This window comes from Onychostruthus taczanowskii, unplaced genomic scaffold, assembly GCF_017590055.1.
Source record: "Onychostruthus taczanowskii isolate IOZ18803 unplaced genomic scaffold, ASM1759005v1 scaffold157, whole genome shotgun sequence".
Taxonomy (NCBI): domain Eukaryota; kingdom Metazoa; phylum Chordata; class Aves; order Passeriformes; family Passeridae; genus Onychostruthus; species Onychostruthus taczanowskii.
The window spans coordinates 566,923-584,537 of NW_024498762.1; the positions used below are offsets into that span (position 1 = coordinate 566,923).

A 17,615-nucleotide genomic window follows, 5' to 3' on the forward strand; every position below is an offset into this window, starting at 1 on the left:
GTTCAAAATTAGCTTGAGCTCACTGCAGGGTTTGCCAAAATCCACCTGTGGTCCAGTTCAGGGGGCTGTTGGGTTGTTTATCGTTTTGGTAGGACCCCAAAGTGGATCATGTCAAACTAAGGGCATCACTGCTTGTGTGCCTGCAAGCCCTGTGGGGCCAGGCAGTGATTTGCACTTGGTGGGTTGTTGGTCCAATCCCAAAATACAGATCCACAATAGAATCAAACCCAAGGTTTGGCTGGAAACATGTTGTGGCTTCACTGATACTGTTGAGATGCCCAGAAATTCATATTATTTTTTCTTTTGGGAACCTCATGCTTTGAAGTGGGTTTAAATAACAATATTTCTGTTAATACTGTCTCACTAAAGATCCTGACCCAAACCTCCCAAAAAGGAGGATGCTGCTGCTGGTGAGATCTCACTGCAGGCACCATCTCTTCTTTCTGCTCCTGCAGATCACCTGGGGTGCCAACCCACATTGAAATGAGGCTGAAAACTTGGCCCTGCTCTGAGCCATGAGCAAGTCTGAGTTAAATCCTCTGGGGTTTATATTTTTGCTGTTCTGCAGTTCCATCATTAATTACCTCACCACTTGTGCAGTGCTACCAGAGTCTCTTTCACAGCTCCCCTGGCATATTTCTATGGAAACGAAGCCGTGGTTTTGTCAGGCCTGTTTTTGCTTTTAAAATAGGGAGAGAGGTGCAGACTTTGTGCCTGCTCCTCTCTGTCCCCCACCTGACCCCACGGTTGTCCCCACTCCTGCTGTGCCAGGGGCTGGCTTCCATGGGGCATAGGGAGCTGGAGGATCCTGAACAGCGTGGGAGGGATATTCCCACAGGAGTTCCTGTTGCTGCTGCTTCTGAGGCTGCAGGAAGATCATGCACATGAGGATGTTCTCCTGCTTGGAAATACCCAGGAAGAGGCACAAGCTGTCTCAGGAAAAACATGCTTTGGGAGCTGGGAAATGCAGGAGGAGCTGGAAGATGAGATTAAACTATCAGTGGGAAAACAGCCTTCTCCTGTGGCTGTGCTGTGCCTGCAGGGATCCCCAGATCCCCTTCCAATTTGTGGCATGCCAAGGACATGGCACTTCAGAGAGCTCAGATACTGCAAAGACCTTGGGAATCAAATTGATTTCTGTGGATGAAGCTGGTGGATGTGGGGTGTGCGGAGAGGGGTGAGGAGCCTTGGCAGTCTGTGCAAAGTTTTGGGGATCTTGGCCCAGGGAGCCAGTCTGTGTCCATGGGCTGCCAGATGCAGACATGGGATGGGGAGAGTTTTGGGGGAGCAGGCAGGGTGAGATCATGCAGAGCCCTCTGTAATTCAGCTGCATGTCAGCTCCTTGAGGCTCTGCCTGGGGACACTCAGCACTGCAGAGCATCAGATGTTAATTAGGATCATTAAGGGCCTTGTGACACAAACAGTAATGATGATGCTGGTGCCTTTGGAGCTCTCCTGGGAAGGGCCTCGCATGATGCTGCCCTTCAAGAGATGTGTAGGGCCATCTGTTCCCAGCACTGGCTCCTCCTGGAAGCCAAGTCATGGGCACAGACAAGCTCAGGATGCCCCAGCACGCTGCTAATGCCTCCTTCAGGGAGGAAATGTCCCTTGGAAACATCCCTGGAATGATGTAGTGGAAGCACAACTCTCACACCACCTCCCTTCTTCTCCCTGCCCCATTGTATCACCTACAGCTCCTCCTCACACTCAGTGCTCCTACTCAGACCCCTCACAGCTCCTGGTTGGGGCTTTCTGGTCAATCCCAACCACTCAGCAACCACAACCGTTTGGACTGGGGCAGCTGCATTGGGTGGAGCTGGGAGAGCTGCACACCTTGCCAGGGACTGCAAGATTGTGATGGGAGTTAAGACACTGCCCTGGCTGAAGACCATGAGTTTTGGGGCTTCTTGTGTGACCTGAGTCATGTCTGGGCTTCAGTCAGGAAGAAATGTTGTGTTGTTTGGAAAGGGCTGGGGATCCACCATGTATGAGGCAGAGCAGCATGTGGGGAGAGAAGGCAGTCTCAGTCACAGCTCCCAAAATGATGGGGAATGACAAAGACCCAAAGTGATGCTGCTCACCCTTACAGAGATATGGGGTGCTCCATTTTCCTCTATTTCAGTGGCATAACTGTAGGAGCTCAATTTAAGCCTGTTTTGCTTGAAAAAAAATATAATAAAAAACCCTGGAAAATTATTTTAGAGGCTTGAGTAGAGCCTCAAAACTGCTGTGAGAGCTACTGCTTCTTCAGGCCAGGGAAATCACCTGGGTGAAGGGGTGCAAACTGGGGAAGGGCTGAGTGCTGTCTGACACCCTGAATATGGGCTCCCAATGTCCTCCTTCCTCCTTACTTCCATCCCTGCCCCTCCTGTGCCCATCCCCACCATCTACTCTGAGACTACACAACCCCCAGGCAAACCAGCCCCTTTCAGTAACAGATGCACACACACACAGCTCCACACCTTTTGGGTTGGTTGGTTTGGGTTTTTTTTAGGGGAGGGGGGGATTTGTCTGGTTTTGGTTTGTTTTTTTGTTTTGTTTTGTTTTATTTTTTCCACTGTGGATGTTGTACCAGTTTTATTGGTAAAATTAACATGAAGCCTCACAAACGCTGGAACATGCTTTTCCTTTTAAAGAATTTCCACTGGACCTTAATGGTGAGCATCCAGTCGTTGACATATAAACTCTTACAAGCTGATGTGCACACGTGCGCCCGGGGGAGTCGGTGGCAGCGTCCTGGTGCCAGGGATGGTTTCTGCGCGATGCACTGGGAGCCCACGATTCATTTGCCAGCCTTCTGGGCCTTCTGGGCAGACTTGGTGACTTTCCCAGCCCCACCACTCTTCTTCTCCACGTTCTTGATGACGCCCACGGCCACGGTCTGCCGCATGTCACGGACGGCGAAGCGGCCTGAGGGACAGACAGAGCAGGAATGCCAGTGAGACACCGAGGCTGAGCTCCTCTGGGACGGTGGTGGTGGGATCTACACACCCCTACTCATGGTGCCGTGTGTTATCCCTGCCCTTGGAGCAGGTTCTTGCAGGGACAAGCCCTGAGCTATCAACTCTGGCTAGTCCTGATGCTCCCCTCTATTTAAATTACTGGATTTTAAACTTAAACCCCATTTCTTCTCTGCAAGCTCCCAGCACTGCTAAAGCTTCCAGATGTGCAACATCAGCCTGGTCTAGTTGAAGGTGTATCTGCCCATGGCAGGGGGGTGGAACAGATGGCCTTTAATGTCACTTCCAATCCAAACTGTCCTAGAACTCAAGCATGTCATTTCCCTGCATTAAAAGGTGGCCTCCACTAAGCAAGCTTCCTTCTTTCTTCTCCTGACCAGTTGTTTTAGAGCAGAGAGGAGGAAATGTTTCTGTGTTCAGAAACTATCACAGCTGAGTAACCATAAAGGAAAGGCCTTGTTGCTCCCAGATGGAAAACCCAGCCTTTGCAAACCCAGCTCAGCAGCACATGGGGGAGCAAAAAACCATCCTCAGCTCCCTCCCCATCTAGCTGGGAGAAGCTCAGCATGTCTGGTGTGAGCTCTGCACCCACAGAGCCCTCATGCTCCTCCACAGGAGACCTCCAAAGAGCTATTCCCTTACCAAGGGGTGGGTACTGGGAGAAGCTCTCCACACACATGGGCTTGCCAGGGATCATCTCCACAATGGCTGCATCACCCGACTTCAGGGACTTGGGGTTGTCCTCCAGCTTCTTGCCGGAGCGCCGGTCGATCTTCTCCTTCAGCTCGGCGAACTTGCAGGCGATATGTGCGGTGTGGCAGTCGATGACGGGCGAGTAGCCAGCACTGATCTGGCCAGGGTGGTTCAGGATGATCACCTGGGGGACAGAGCAGTGTCATGGCAAGGCTGGGAGCTGGGGGACGGTGGCAAGCTAGGCGTGGTGGCATCAAGAAGCCCCGCTCACCTGAGACGTGAACTGCGCCGCCTCCTGCGGCGGGTCCGACTTGCTGTCCCCGCAGACGTTGCCGCGGCGGATGTCCTTCACCGAGACGTTCTTCACGTTGAAGCCGACGTTGTCGCCAGGCAGAGCCTCGCTCAGGGCCTCGTGGTGCATCTCCACGGATTTCACCTCAGTGGTGATGTTCACAGGGGCAAAGGTGACCACCATGCCAGGCCGCAGGATTCCGGTCTCCACTCGGCCCACGGGAACTGTGCCGATCCCTGCAGAGACAAGGACAGAGTGCAACAAAACTCAATCTGCTTGGTATATCCCTGGGCCAGAACCTGGACTGAGCAAAAGCAAGATTTCTCCACTGGTTGTCACCAAAGGACATGTTTGCTCCTTACCCAAACACCCAAGTTTTCAGCAGATCAACATTGGGATCTTGAAAATCACTATGAGTCCATCTGTCCTACTCAAAGCTTTTTTAAAAAAAGAAGTAACCCATAGTCAGAAAGTCCTGAGCTATCTGCATGTCCCAAAAATTCTTCTCCTGGAGCAGCTGTGGCATCTCCTGCCTGGAGGACTGGGACATCCCAGCATGTGTGCAACAACACTGTCCACATCCCTGATGGCCACACCACCAGCTGTGACAGAGAATGAGGGTGGCTCATTAAATGCTGGGATCTTTTCACCCTGTGTCACCAGGAGACTGGGAAAATTCCCCTTTGGAGGCAGGTGAAGAATGATTGAGAGAAACAACATTGAAAAGAGACTGAAGAGGTTGGCTGGACCCATCTGGTCCTCCACATCCACCCTGCTGCCTCCACCTCCCCTCTTCCCACAGTGTCTCTCCTCCCCAAGGACTTGCCTCCCAGTAAAACCAGATCCCTTTGCCCCAGCTGAGCTAGAGGAGGACAGACCTGCTCACCACCTTTCCTGTCCACTGCAAACAACAGCAGTCTGCATTAAAAACCCAGCTAAAATCCCACTTTCGACCCTTGCAGTGCATGTGTCCTTGGAAAAGGATGGGAAAGAGCTGGAAAAGTCTGTGCCCGCCTGATCCAGCAGCCAGGGAGTCAGCAGTGCTGTCCACTTATGCCAGCAGGTCAGAGAGCTCACGGGGTATTTATAGCTGAGCAAAGTGTCCCCATCACCTCTCCAGAGAGAAGAGGACATGTGTCAGCCACGGTGCTCCCAGCATGGCTGGCACAGCTCAGCAGGAGGAGGTGCCAATGATGGATACCAGCATCTGGGAAGCTCAGGCAGGTCACAACCAAGCTGCCATGCACCAGCTTCAGTGGCCATCCCTGCTGGTCTTGTCTCTCACCTGGGTCACAGAATGTTTTTTGCTGCCTCCAACTTGCCTGGCCAGCCATGACCTCTGGGACACACAAATTTGCAGCCATTTTGGCATCATGTGTTCTCTGGGGGAGAGCTCACAAACCTGCTGCTCCTCTCTGGTCCCTGGGCACCTTTGGGCATGTCCACCTCCACCCCAGACAGCCCAAGCTCAAATGGGGTTTTTGCCCTGGAGCTACCACCCTTTTCTCCAATGCTATCTCTGGTCTAAAGAGTTAAATCCCCCCAGTTTCCCAATACCTGGAAATGTCATTCCCAAATTTCTATGGAATGAAGACTCCAGTTAAGGCAGAGGAACGGCAAGGCTCACCTCCAATCTTGTAGACATCCTGGAGGGGCAGGCGCAGGGGTTTGTCTGTGGGGCGGGTCGGGGGCAGGATGGTGTCCAGGGCCTCCAACAGGGACACCCCACTGGCATTGCCTTCTTTGCGCTCCACCTTCCAGCCTTTGAACCAAGGCATCTGGGAAGAGAGCAGCAACAGAGAACCATAGAATCACAGGATAGTTTGGATTGGATGGGACCTTAATGACCATCTTGTTCCACCCCTCTGCCATGGGCAGGAACACCTTCCACAAGAACAGATTGCTCCACGGCCCATCCAACCTGGCCTTCAACCCTTTCAACATGCCTTGAGTGTGCCTGTCCTCAGCACCCAGAGGTAAACACAGAGAGCTGTCCCACCAGGACAACATCCATAAAGTCAGTCCTGCCACGTCCTGGCTTTACCAGGGCACTGGGGAGCTCCTTCCACTCCACCATCCCTGCAGGTTTATCTGCTCCCCTTTGTTCAACCTCCCTCTGCCTCTTCTAGAAACAAGCAAAACATCCATTACCTGGAGATAAAGGATGGAAGTGGTTAAAGCCAGCAAACTCACAGCCCCCACTTCCAACACCAGCCCCAGGGCACTGCACCAGCTCAGCTGCCTGGATCCCACCCTCCAGGAATGCTGCCTCCAGCACAAGGACCACAGGGTCTGCAGCCAAGTACCAGACACAAAGTGCTCAACCTTCAGTCCTGGGGTCCAAGCTTCTCTAAGGCGAGTGCCAGAGATGCTTCTCCCCACTCACTCCTGCTATCACCCCTCCATGGTCTGCATTCTAAACCCTGGCTTGGGAGGATGCTGCAAACCCAGCTGCCAAGAGACAGGATTGCTTTTCACAGATCCTTCTCCTGCCCTAAAGTGGGTTTTGAAACTAAAAATTGCCCAGAAAAGAGGCAGAGAGGGGTGGAAATGTGCTCAGGTACCATGGTTAAATGCAGGGAACTGCAGTGCTGTAGTGGGGTGATGCTGCACATCTGGAAACTGTAGCAACACCTGGAGCTTGCTGGAAAGAAAAATTTAGTCCAGGGTCTGAGAAAACCCTAACACAACAAGCAGAGGTCAGAGTCTGCAAGGCCATTCTCTCTGCACAGAGAGGGTTAGACAGTATTTTCCCATTCCAATGTCAAATGCTTCCTATGTGTCCCAAATCCATCACACATTTTGTGGATGTGGCTTTTTTCCCTTAGCACCAGCACGAGTGGCACAGTGCAGTGGGCATGGGGGGCTGGGTGAAGCAAGGCCCCCAAAGTGCCCCCAGCTTCCCAGCCATCCCTGCAGGATGTGGATATCCAAGTCTGGTTTCCTATCCTGCAATCTGCAGCAGCTTTGGGAAGGAGAGAGGGAAAGACAGCATGCAGCCAGGGAACTCAGCTTGCATCCAAAGCATTCAAGTCAGCCCCTTCAGAGGGTCACGTCTGACACCACTTGTCTTTCTTGGTGGCAGTGGCAGGAGGAGCCTGGGGACACTTTTGCAGTGGGTCTTTCCCAGGGCACTGCAGCTCTCGCTGTGCAGCCAGACCCAGAGCCAGGCACAGCTTGGCAAAATGAAGACTCCATCCAGGCAGTGAGGGAGCCTCGTGTTGTGTGCAGGATGACTCAGACCTTCCCCATTCTGCTGTTGCATGGCCCAAAGGCCAGGCAGGGACCTGTGCCAGCAGCTGCCTGGTGGCCACCTGCCCACAGGCTCTGCTCTCGAGGACGATGGCCACCAAGTGCCCACAGCTCCTGTCCGTGTCCCACACAGCTCTGGCACACAGGAAAATAACAACCTCTGCCCATGACACCTGGCTGTCAGAGCTGTCCCTCTCTCCAGGGGATTTCTGACATGCCAAGAATCAGGCAAAGATGAACTTAGACACCTGGGAACAAACATCTGTAAAACCTCAGCATGGCCTCAGGGTGAAAAGCATCTGCAAGTCCTGGTATGTGCTGCCTCCTATGGCCATCCAAATAAAACCTCTGTCAGGTATTCCCCAAATCTGCCCCCAAAGAATAATTCCTACTCCACCACTCCTATGGCAAAAGCAGGATCTGACCAAATCCTGCAGGCAGACAGGCTCCAGCTCCTCAAAATAACAGCTGAGCTCCAGCTCTGTAACACTCAAAGTTTATTTTACAGAGCAGCCACCTTTCCCTGATTTTGCCCAGCCCATGAGCACCTCAACACCCCCACACACACACCACAGTGCTGAGGCTGCAGCCCCAGGCAACCACACCAGAGACTGGGAGTGTTTGGGTTGCAGCTTCCCATGGGGTGAAAATCTCCCAAACCACAAGGAATGGCCCCGTTCTGCCAGCTGGAGCATCACAAAACTGCTTCACAGAACACCCCACTTCCCAAAAAGCTCTCCAGTGCCAAACTTTGATGGAAGCACTGCCCAGCTGTCATTTTTTCAGTTGGCCTTGGGATTCTGTGCAACAGGGCTGTGGGCTGGAGTCTCCCACACAGAGCCAGTTGCAGCCTGACGTACCACTACACCCCCCTTGCTCAGAGGCAACAGGAGCTGCAGGGACATCATGGCTCTAATCCCCACTTTCTGATAAGTCCCCTGACAGACAGACAAGTCACTTGACTGCCTTGTGCTTCAGTGAAACCTGTCCAGAAATTACAAGTGAAAATAATCAGAGCTTTTTCAGGAGAGGAAAGAGAGAAGAGACATCTACACCAGGTTCCTGCTTAAGCTTTCCCAGAGATGGCGCAATACGAGGAGGAGGAGTCTGTCCCTCAACTCTCTCCAGAAGAGATCATGCTCTTCCAGACCATGCCAGGTCCTCTTCCCAATTCCCTAGGAGCCAGCTAGTTCCTTAGGACAAATGAGAGAGTTGTTTCATCCCCTGCCTTTTCTCAGGCAGCACATCACACTGGGAGCCTGCCCTGAGACCCCTCTGGAGGAAGGGGGCCACAGAGCCCCTCCTGCTCCGTGCCTCCCCTCTGCTGCCTATTTATAGGAGAATTGTTCAGGATCATCTTCCCAACCCAGCAGCTGCTGACATTTGGAGCCTGCCTGATTTAAGGCACTCAGGAACCACGGGGCTGGGTTTGGCATGGCCGTGGCTGACCTTTATCCCAGCTCTGCTCCTCAGGGAACAGGAATCTCCCAAGCACCCCAGTAATTCCTTCCTTCCAAGCCATCCCAAGTGAGCTGCCTTTCCTGTGCAGGGCAGGAGCTGTGTTTCATGACTCTGTGAGTTTCCACTGCAGCATTCCCCTTCCTCAGGCTGTGATCCCTGACCTCCCTGAGTTGCTGCTGGACTCATGGATTGCCTCACTCATCACAGAGCCCTGCCCTAATCCACAGGTGATGTCCTGAAGTCCCCCTAAGCATCAAATTTCCCATTGGTTTCACAAGAGATTCCTGGGGTTTCTGATCTGAGCAACTTGCTCAAGGTCACACAGAAGTCACCAGGAGAGCAGGGACCTTCCTCTGGCCAGAACTTTCCAGCTCATCATTTATTTAAAAGACTAACCCTGAGGTAGCTTTTTCTCCCACAAAACCAGTGCCAGAATAGTTATGGACAGCTTGTCTGCCAAAAACCTCCATCCTTCTTAAGCTCTTCCTTCTGGTGTATGAAATGATGGCATGGGCCCACCCAGAGCACCCTGCCTTTGTCCCCACACCATCCCCATCAGAGGGAGTAAAAACCAGCTGGAAAAGGAGCAGCCTCAAATGGATGCTCTAGGGAGCTGTGGTTTTGGCATGGGAAACCTGGTACTTCCTGGAGAAAACACCACCTGTGGGAGTGAGATCCCAATACTGGAAGAGGAGGTTTGGTCACCACAGTGACACAGAGCATCGATGGGAAAGGGGAGCTGAGACCCAGCACAAGGGAGCTCGACTGTACTGTGGGAGCTGCTCCAAGCCTGACCCCAGATTGTGTTACTCCCCTCAGAAACAATGCCCTGAAAACACACCCACTGCTCCTCCTGAGAGTGACAATTGCTGCTCTAATGTCACCACGAGTTCTGACAAGGCGAAAACTTCAAATTCCGGCCCAGAAGCAAAGCCAGACAGATCATCTCCTGAGGATGCTCATGGTTAGCTGCTGGGGTGCCTGACCTGGGCACAGCACGCATGAACAGTGAGCCCATCCACCCTGCCCAGGGCCAAGTAGAGCTCCATGACACATCATCTGCGGCCAGCACGGTGTGCACAACGTGTGCATTAAATGCTTGCAGAGCATGGAGTTCATCTTCAGCCTGGGCCAGGACCCTCAGGGTGGGGTGAGAAGTGTAACACAAGGCACACTTACATTGGGAGAGGGCTCCAGCATGTTGTCTCCATGCCAGCCCGAGATGGGCACGAAGGGAACTGTGGCTGGGTTGTAGCCGATCTTCTTGATGTAGGCGCTGACCTCCTTGACGATCTCGTCGTAGCGTTTCTCGCTGTAGGGGGGCTCTGTGGAATCCATCTTGTTGATGCCCACGATGAGCTGCTTCACCCCCAGGGTGTAAGCCAGCAGGGCGTGCTCGCGGGTCTGCCCGTTCTTGGAGATGCCAGCTTCAAATTCACCCACACCGGCAGCGACGATCAGGACAGCACAGTCAGCCTGGGGGGAGAGAGCAAGGGAATTGCTGCACAGCACTGGTGACACCCCAAGGGCTTTGAGGGAGTCACAGATGACTCCCTGCCAGCTGCTGATCTGCCTTAAAAGTGACCCAGCTGTGCTATTTCAGACTTGCCAACCCCACATGGTTCGCATTGTGGGTGGGAAACCAGTGTGGATCCCTCCTGGACTCTGACCAGGACCTCATCTTGATCATCTACAGACAAGGCTTTATCTAAAACCCTACTGAAGTCTTGCAAAAAACCTCCTTGGGTGATGGGTGTGACTCCAGGAATGGAAAGTGCTCCCCAGATTAGTTTTGTACCAAAACACAGCAGAAGCTGCCTGGGTTTGGCAGAAATCCATGCCCAGCCCAACTGGCACTTCAATGGAAATCTCACTGGGCATGTAGTGGGGTTCACCCAACACCCATCAGTCACCCAGCACCCATCAGTCAGAGGGAGATGCAGGAATACCCCACAATGCAATGAGAGAAAACCACCCTACTCAGGAAAGCTAGGCCATTGGGTTTGGCAATATAATGTGGGACAAAGACAGCTGTTTTGTGGAAAAGGAAGGAGGGAAGATCCGTGGAGCCTCCTTTATCCAATAAAACCTAATGGATTGTTGTAAGTTTCTTGTATATCTCATTTGGCTGTGTGGAGATGCCCTCACACAAAGCCCTGCAGCTCACAGCAACCCATCTCCCAGGTAGGCCACATTCATCCCACCTTCTCATGTGGGTGGAAATGGGGTGGAAAAACCACCTCTTTGTGCCCAAAGACACCCTTTCTCCCAGACACACAGGGAGGAGCAGGACCATGGCGTGCTGAGTCCCCTGGTGCCATCCAGTCTCTTGGCTGGACCCTGCTGAACACTCCTCCATGTCTGCTCTCTCAGCTCCCCACCTCCCAAAGGACTCCAACAGCACCTGCAGGACCCTGAGCTTGTGAACACACCTCAGCCTCCCCCTCCAGCAGCCCCCCATGCCCTGGGCCCATCTCTCACCTGGGAGGTCCCGGTGATCATGTTCTTGATGAAGTCCCTGTGGCCAGGGGCGTCAATGATGGTGATGTAGTACTTGGTGGTCTCAAACTTCCACAGTGAGATGTCAATGGTGATGCCACGCTCGCGCTCGGCCTTCAGCTTGTCCAGCACCCAGGCGTATTTGAAGGACCCCTTCCCCATCTGGCCAACACAGAGGCAAGAACTAGTGAGAAACCTGAGCCCACAGCACTGGTGAGGGCCTCCCACCCTCCAGGGCACTCCCCAAGCTCGCACAGGGTCACACTGCAAACATTTAAAGTTAAAATTCCCTAAATTCAGGATCTGTTGGTGGTCTATTTACTAAAAAATACAGGTGAAAGGAGATACTGTACTCAACATGTTCCTCAACAGGACGCAGGAGAGGCTTGAAGAAGAGCCATGAAGTGAATTTGTGAGTGGGGCTGGGTGGGCAGGACCTGGAGGCAGCAGCCCATGAGGTCTCCTTAATGAAACACCATGGTTCTGCACTGCTGCTGGGAAATCCTGTACAGAAACATTTAAAGCTGCTTCTTGTAACACTAAATGTCTCTGAGAGGATATTTATGTACTTATCCTATTTCCTAATGCTAATGGAGTTATTGAAAAATGTCTGTTTATGAGATTTATTTTATTTCCCATGGTTTCACAGAGAAGCACACAAAGGGACGTAGTCTAGTGGTGGGTTTGCCTGTGCTGGTTGGACTCAATGATCTTGGAGGGCTTTTCCAACCTCAATGATTCTCTGATTCTGTGATTTTAATCCATGACTCAGACCTGTGAGGCAGCTGGTTAGTGGGAAAGGGCATTGCTACTTGAGTGAGCCCAAAACTGGCAGAGGTGGAATGGGTTAAAAGAAAATGAAATGAGAGATGGTTGCTACGAGCAGAATAGAAACGTGATTGATTTTTGCCACAGTGTGCAAATTCACAGGAAAAGCTACTGTGAGCTGCAGCCAGACCAACTGTCGTTGCCAAATGGCCAAAATCTCAGCCAACATTGTAATGCAGGAAATCACGCTGGGGGAGATTAGCTCCAGTAAATCTTTCTGCCCTGTGATAAAGCACATTCCCTGGTAAAACCACAGTGGCACTTCTGGGAGGCCTTGTCCTTTGGGCTGGAGCCCTTTGACGTCACTGCACCAGGGAGAGCTGGATTTCCCTCCAGCGTGGAGAAGGTGGTCCCAGTCTGAGCTGGGATTCTGCCAAGGTGGAGATGGGGCAGGACAAGCCCACCCTTGCTGACCACACTATGAGCTGGGGCAGTCAGGGCAGCTTGGCCAAAGCAAGGGGTTAAAATGGGCTGCAGCCATCAGCTCTTGGCCTCAGATACAAGGAGGTTTTAAGGTAGAGAAAGGAATTTAGGTCATTTGCAGATGATTTAATGGTCTCCTATTGTTATGCAAGGTCAGAGCTGTGATACCCTGCTTCCATCCATCCATCCCTCCATCCATCCATCCCTCCATCCATCCATCCCTCCATCCATCCATCCATCCATCCATCCATCCATCTGTTCCCTGCAATCCCAGTTTCTTCTGGCCCATTATCAATCACCACTCAGAGGGAAATACTTCCCGACAGCAGGTACTGAACACTCCAGTGATGAGCCCCCCCCAGGAAAGAGAACACAGCATCCCATCCAAACCTGCCTGCCCACACCATGCCTGGGGGCTGGTCTGCTCCATCTCCCACACTCCAGCCCTGTTCCTAGCCAGCACAAGGAATTAATGGTGACAGCCTGTTTCATAACAGCTGAGTGCTGCGATGACTTTGCAGCTTGCTCCGGAGGATTAAGGGCAAAATCCTAAAGCCAGGGGCAAGATTTCCCCTCCTCAGAGGGGACGCCAGGTCGAGGAGGTGATGCCCCATCTCTTCTGGGAAGCTGTGAGCTCTCACTGGCATGGAAAAATCCAGAATCAAGTCTCTGCTCCTGAGCATCTTCCTGACCCTGGATTTAGCAAGGGGGTAGAGGAGGAGCTTGGAGGTTTTTAGAATCACAAAATGGTTTGGGTTGGAAAAGACCTCAAAGATTGTCTCATTCCAACCCCTGTGCCATGGACAGGGGCACCTTCTACTAGACCAGGTTGCTCCAAATTCCATCCAGCTTGGCCTTGAACACTTCCAGGGATGGAGCCAGTTTAACCCTTTCCAGCATGCACATCAAACTCCCCCTTCCCAAGGAACAGGGAGGAGTCATCAGAGTGCACTCATTTGCTGCTGGAAATGGAGACACAGCAGGGAATGGTGCATTTGTGCATTGCATTAATAATGGGCTCTTCTCGGGCAGGAGGTCAATCAGCACATCCCACAGCCTCTCCCCCATCAGCAGCCTACTGCCTCCCTTATGGATGGGGAAACTGAGGCACAGAGCAGACCCCTGGCTCTCCCAGGGCAGCTGAGGGGGAATCAGCACCTTCTTGCCATCAGCCATGTCCACACATACAACCAGCTGCTCATCACGTGTGAGACCCCCCAGAGCTCGGCATCACACGTAACATGAAGACAAATGAGATCCTTTATTTAGCAAACAGTTTCCCTCCTTTCACGGGGTGTATTCAGTTACCCAGGGCTGGTGTTGAAAAACCCAGGGTATTATCTAGCTCTGCACAATACCTTCCCTGTTCAGTGCCAGAAATAGCCTGAATTTCCCTCATCGAACCCCAGTGGAGGGACAGCTTTTTATTTGGAGGCCACAAATACTGATTATTTAATTTTTTTTTTTAAACAGAACAACTCTTCTTTCAGAGATACTGTTACCTCTGCCCTTCAATCTAAAGGGGAAAAAAGAGAAATCCTCACTCTTTTTTCTTAAATAAAAGTACAGACCCTGGGGTTTTTTTGTTGGCCTTTTGGGTGCACGCAGGCCTCCATTTCCTGTGAATGCCACCTAATGGAAGCAAACCCTTCCCCAGCCCTGCATCAGAAAATGGAGTCTGTAAGCTCAGTCAATAGGCTATTAATAGCAGCCTCCGGTGCTTGCAGATCCTGGCAAGTCAGTGAAAGTGCCAGTTCAATTAAAATCACTGCAATCACATCGACGATACCCTTACCATGCCTTATCTGATCTTATAGGTAAAGGGGGGGAATTTGTGGAAGGATATCAGCAATCATTTTAAACCAGGGGAAAGGGATCATTTTGTATGAAGGGAGAGGTTCTTTGGCTTAAGGATGCAAAAAAAAAGGCTGAAAGTGAGGCAGGAAAATAAGGGATTTAGCTCAGATGCTATCGGCAAATGAAAAAGGTTAAGACAGACAGATAGCAAAATTTGAAATCAAAAGTGGCAGCTCTGTAAATCTCTTTTTTTTTTTTTTTTTTGTCAATGAAATGTGAGATTTGCGCCAGGAAAAAAAAATTTAAAAAAAAAGGAAGGATATCTGCATTCCCAGAGTGATGACGACAAGCCATCCTCTGAGTGACAGGAGCTGCCCTATGGATAACACAGCCAGGCTGTTCCTGGCTCACCCACCTCTCTAGAATTTACCATCATTAATTTCTCAACACTCCCAATTAACATTTTTCTTCCCAAGACTGTTTCTTCCTCTTTAATCTTGGGCTTTGCCACATTGTCGGGTAGTGGTATTGGGTGGTGCTTTGCTGTGTGACAGCTTCTAAATGCATGCACAATAAAATTGTTATAAAATGCCACCACTGATAGGGTCAAACAAAAGAATTGAACGCCAATGTTCGGATTTCCAGCCAGTTTTCTGTATCATAGGCTGCCAATCACACTACACACCAGACCACCTGCCTGAGGAAAATGGGAATGAGGTTTTTCAACTGGATCAAATGAGTGGTCCAGCTGATGCTGCACCTTGTCCCCAGCAGGCACTGGAAACTGATGCTTCAGAGTGAAATTCAGGCAGCCCTGACCCATGCAGTGAGGGATTATCAGGTTTTCCCCCTCATGCACCATATTTAGAAGGAATTTCATGCCTTGAAGCACCACGGTTTGTGGCTTTTCCAGAATCCTGGTGATTACTGCTGGTTCCCTGACCCATCTTGCAGACCTCGCCGTGCCCCTGCCCTCATTAACAGCCGGCAGCAGGGAGTCCCCAGCTCCGGAAAAGAGGGTGGCGAGTGCCCAAATGGCCTATTTTCCCAAGGCCAGAGAAGTCGGGAAGACCCAGGGGTGCAGAGGGAGAAAAATAGGTGGGAACAAAGGGAGAAATGGAATGTAAGAGAAGGGCAGCACCAGCAGAAGGGGAATATTGCCTGCGGGATACTCGCGGGGATCAGCGTGGAGCATCCCCGCGGGTGGGAATGCGGGGTGGGGGGCAGGCTGAGGGGCGGGCTCCTCACCTCGGCAGCCTCCTTCTCGAATTTCTCAATGGTCCGTTTGTCGATGCCCCCGCATTTGTAGATGAGGTGTCCGGTGGTGGTGGATTTCCCAGAGTCCACATGCCCGATGACGACGATGTTGATGTGCGTCTTCTCCTTCCCCATGCTGCTGGGCTACGCGGGGCTGGCCGGGGCGGGCGGCGCTGGGGAGGGCGGTGGGAACGCAGCTGCCTTTTGGGGGGAGGCTGCGGGGGAAGAGTCGGGAGCGTCAAAAGAGCCCCCCTTGTGCCAGCCCCCTCCCAGCCCTTCGGGAAAGGCTGTCCTCCCCTCGCCCCACCTTCCCGCTGGACCATGCGCCCGGGGGTGCCCGGCCTCGTCTGGCAGCCCTGCCCGCGCTGGGTCAGAGCCAGCGTGCCCTCGGAGGAGGCCAGCCGGGCTATTTCGGGCTGCCACGTCCAGCCTCCAAGTCTCGGCAAGACGCCGTTGTTTTTCGGCATTTTGCCCTCCACCACGGAGACCCCCAGTTCCTCCCAGGGCTACGTCATCGATGCTTGGAAGGTGCCCTTCCTCCCTGGAAAACCTTCCCGACGCTCAGGGCTGCTCCTGCTGCCTTCTCGCTCTTTCCAAACCCGAGGTCATCTCCTCCATGCCCTGGGAGGAGCCGAGGGTGCCCGTCCTCCCGGGCTGCCCCCACCACTCCCCAGCTGGGCACAGTTCAGGTGACAACAGTGTCTGCAAAACGGGGCGGACAAAAATAGCCCTCGCCTGCTCCCCCGAGCAGGGCTGGAACAGCGGGGCTGCCCAGGGCTCCTCTGAGCCCGCACTTGGGGGGTTTATTATATTTTGCTGCCGTGAAACTGGATGGAACAGAGGGAGGAGGCTAAAAACGCAAACGGATATATCCGGGGAGCTGTCCTGGCATCTCCCGGCGTTGCCATGGCTCTGCAGCTGCACACAAACCGGGCACAATTAGGAGCTTTAATCTGACGTCTAATAAAATCCAATTTCACGAATCTGCCCGTAGAAGTAAAGGAGGTCAGGAGGAGTTTGCCGCTCTAATAGCGATTCAGTCATGCGGGTGGTAACATTCCCAGCGAGAAGGTTCCCTGGGCAGCAGCAGTGGCGGCTGTCCCGTCCCTCCTGCCCTTGAACCCAGCCAGCCCGGATCTGGCCATTTTGCGTCTCCACTGAGATGCTCGGTCCCGCAGCTCCCAGTCCTGGGTGCGGGTCCCTCTCTCCCCCGCAGACCCCTGGCACACGGGGGGAGATGCAGGATGCTTTGGGAATTGGGGATTTTTTTTTAATTTCTTCCCCAAGGAACTAATGACATCCCTGCCCATGGCCGGGGGATTGGAACGAGATGATCTTTAAGGTCCTTCCAACCCAAATCATTCGAGGATTCTATGATTCTAAAGGCAGAGTGGGGGGAGGGGAGGGGGGAACTGGGGGGGATTATCAGGTTTTTCCTCCTCATGCACGACATTTAGAAGGATTTCCACGTCCTGAAGCACCACGGCTCGCGTGTTACTTCCCACCTGCGGGAAGACGCACCTGCGGGATAAAGGAATGGTCCAGCCCCATCCCTTCCCTCCTCGGGGTACCCCCCACCCCAGGGGCTGACAGCACCCACACACGGGAGGGGGGCACTGATCCCCCGCAGCCCCTGGGGCAGGAGACCCCCCCCGCATCCCCGCTGTCCCCCCCATCCCGCCGGGGTCCCGCAGCTCTTACCGGGGCGGCGGTCGGGGCGGCCAGAGGCTGCCGGCTTGGGCTCCGCCGGCTTTATCTCCGCGGGAGGGGCCCACCTATCGACGGCGGCAGCGCAATGCAGCGGCCCCCCCGCACTACGGCAATGCGGTACCGGGCGGGGGAGGAGGAGGAGGAGGAGGCGCGGGGGGGACGAGGGGAGGAGGAGGACGACGACGAGGAGGAGGAGGAGAAGGAGGGAGAGGCGGGAGAGATGGGGGACTGGGAGGGAATGTGTAGGGATGGGAAGGAGGTGGAAGGATGGGAGATAAAGGGATGGAGGAGGATGGAGGGATGGGGAAAATGGAGAGGTGGGAGATAGAGGGATGGGAAGGTGAAAGGGGGGAAGGCTGAAGTCAGAGGGAGACAGCAAAACGGAAGATGGAGAGGTGGGAGGAACATGGAAGGAGAAAAGATGGAGAGACAGGAGAGATGGA

The 17,615-nt window shown here is 53.1% G+C and overlaps 1 protein-coding gene across 1 annotated transcript; it reads right to left on the reverse strand.

The window, feature by feature from the left end:
• Positions 1–2,562: 2,562 nt before the first annotated feature.
• EEF1A2 (eukaryotic translation elongation factor 1 alpha 2) lies at positions 2,563–17,486 on the reverse strand. The gene is made up of 8 exons (XM_041399145.1): positions 17,164–17,486; positions 15,454–15,677; positions 11,140–11,319; positions 9,838–10,134; positions 5,573–5,723; positions 3,925–4,181; positions 3,603–3,837; positions 2,563–2,910 (listed from the first exon to the last, which is right to left on the reverse strand). Exons 2-8 carry the CDS (start codon positions 15,595–15,597, stop codon positions 2,783–2,785), a joined length of 1,392 nt encoding a protein of 463 aa, XP_041255079.1. The 5' UTR covers positions 15,598–15,677; positions 17,164–17,486; the 3' UTR covers positions 2,563–2,782.
• Between the last annotated feature and the right edge of the window lie 129 nt (positions 17,487–17,615).

Excerpts from the sequence above, each read along its gene's own strand:
- EEF1A2 (XM_041399145.1), bottom strand. The coding sequence starts at position 15,597 with ATGGGGAAGGAGAAGACGCACATCAACATCGTCGTCATCGGGCATGTG. Across the intron at positions 10,135-11,139 it reads TGATCACCGGGACCTCCCAG|GCTGACTGTGCTGTCCTGAT; the intron begins GTGAGAGATGGG and ends CTCTCCCCCCAG. Across the intron at positions 3,838-3,924 it reads CGGCGCAGTTCACGTCTCAG|GTGATCATCCTGAACCACCC; the intron begins GTGAGCGGGGCT and ends TCTGTCCCCCAG.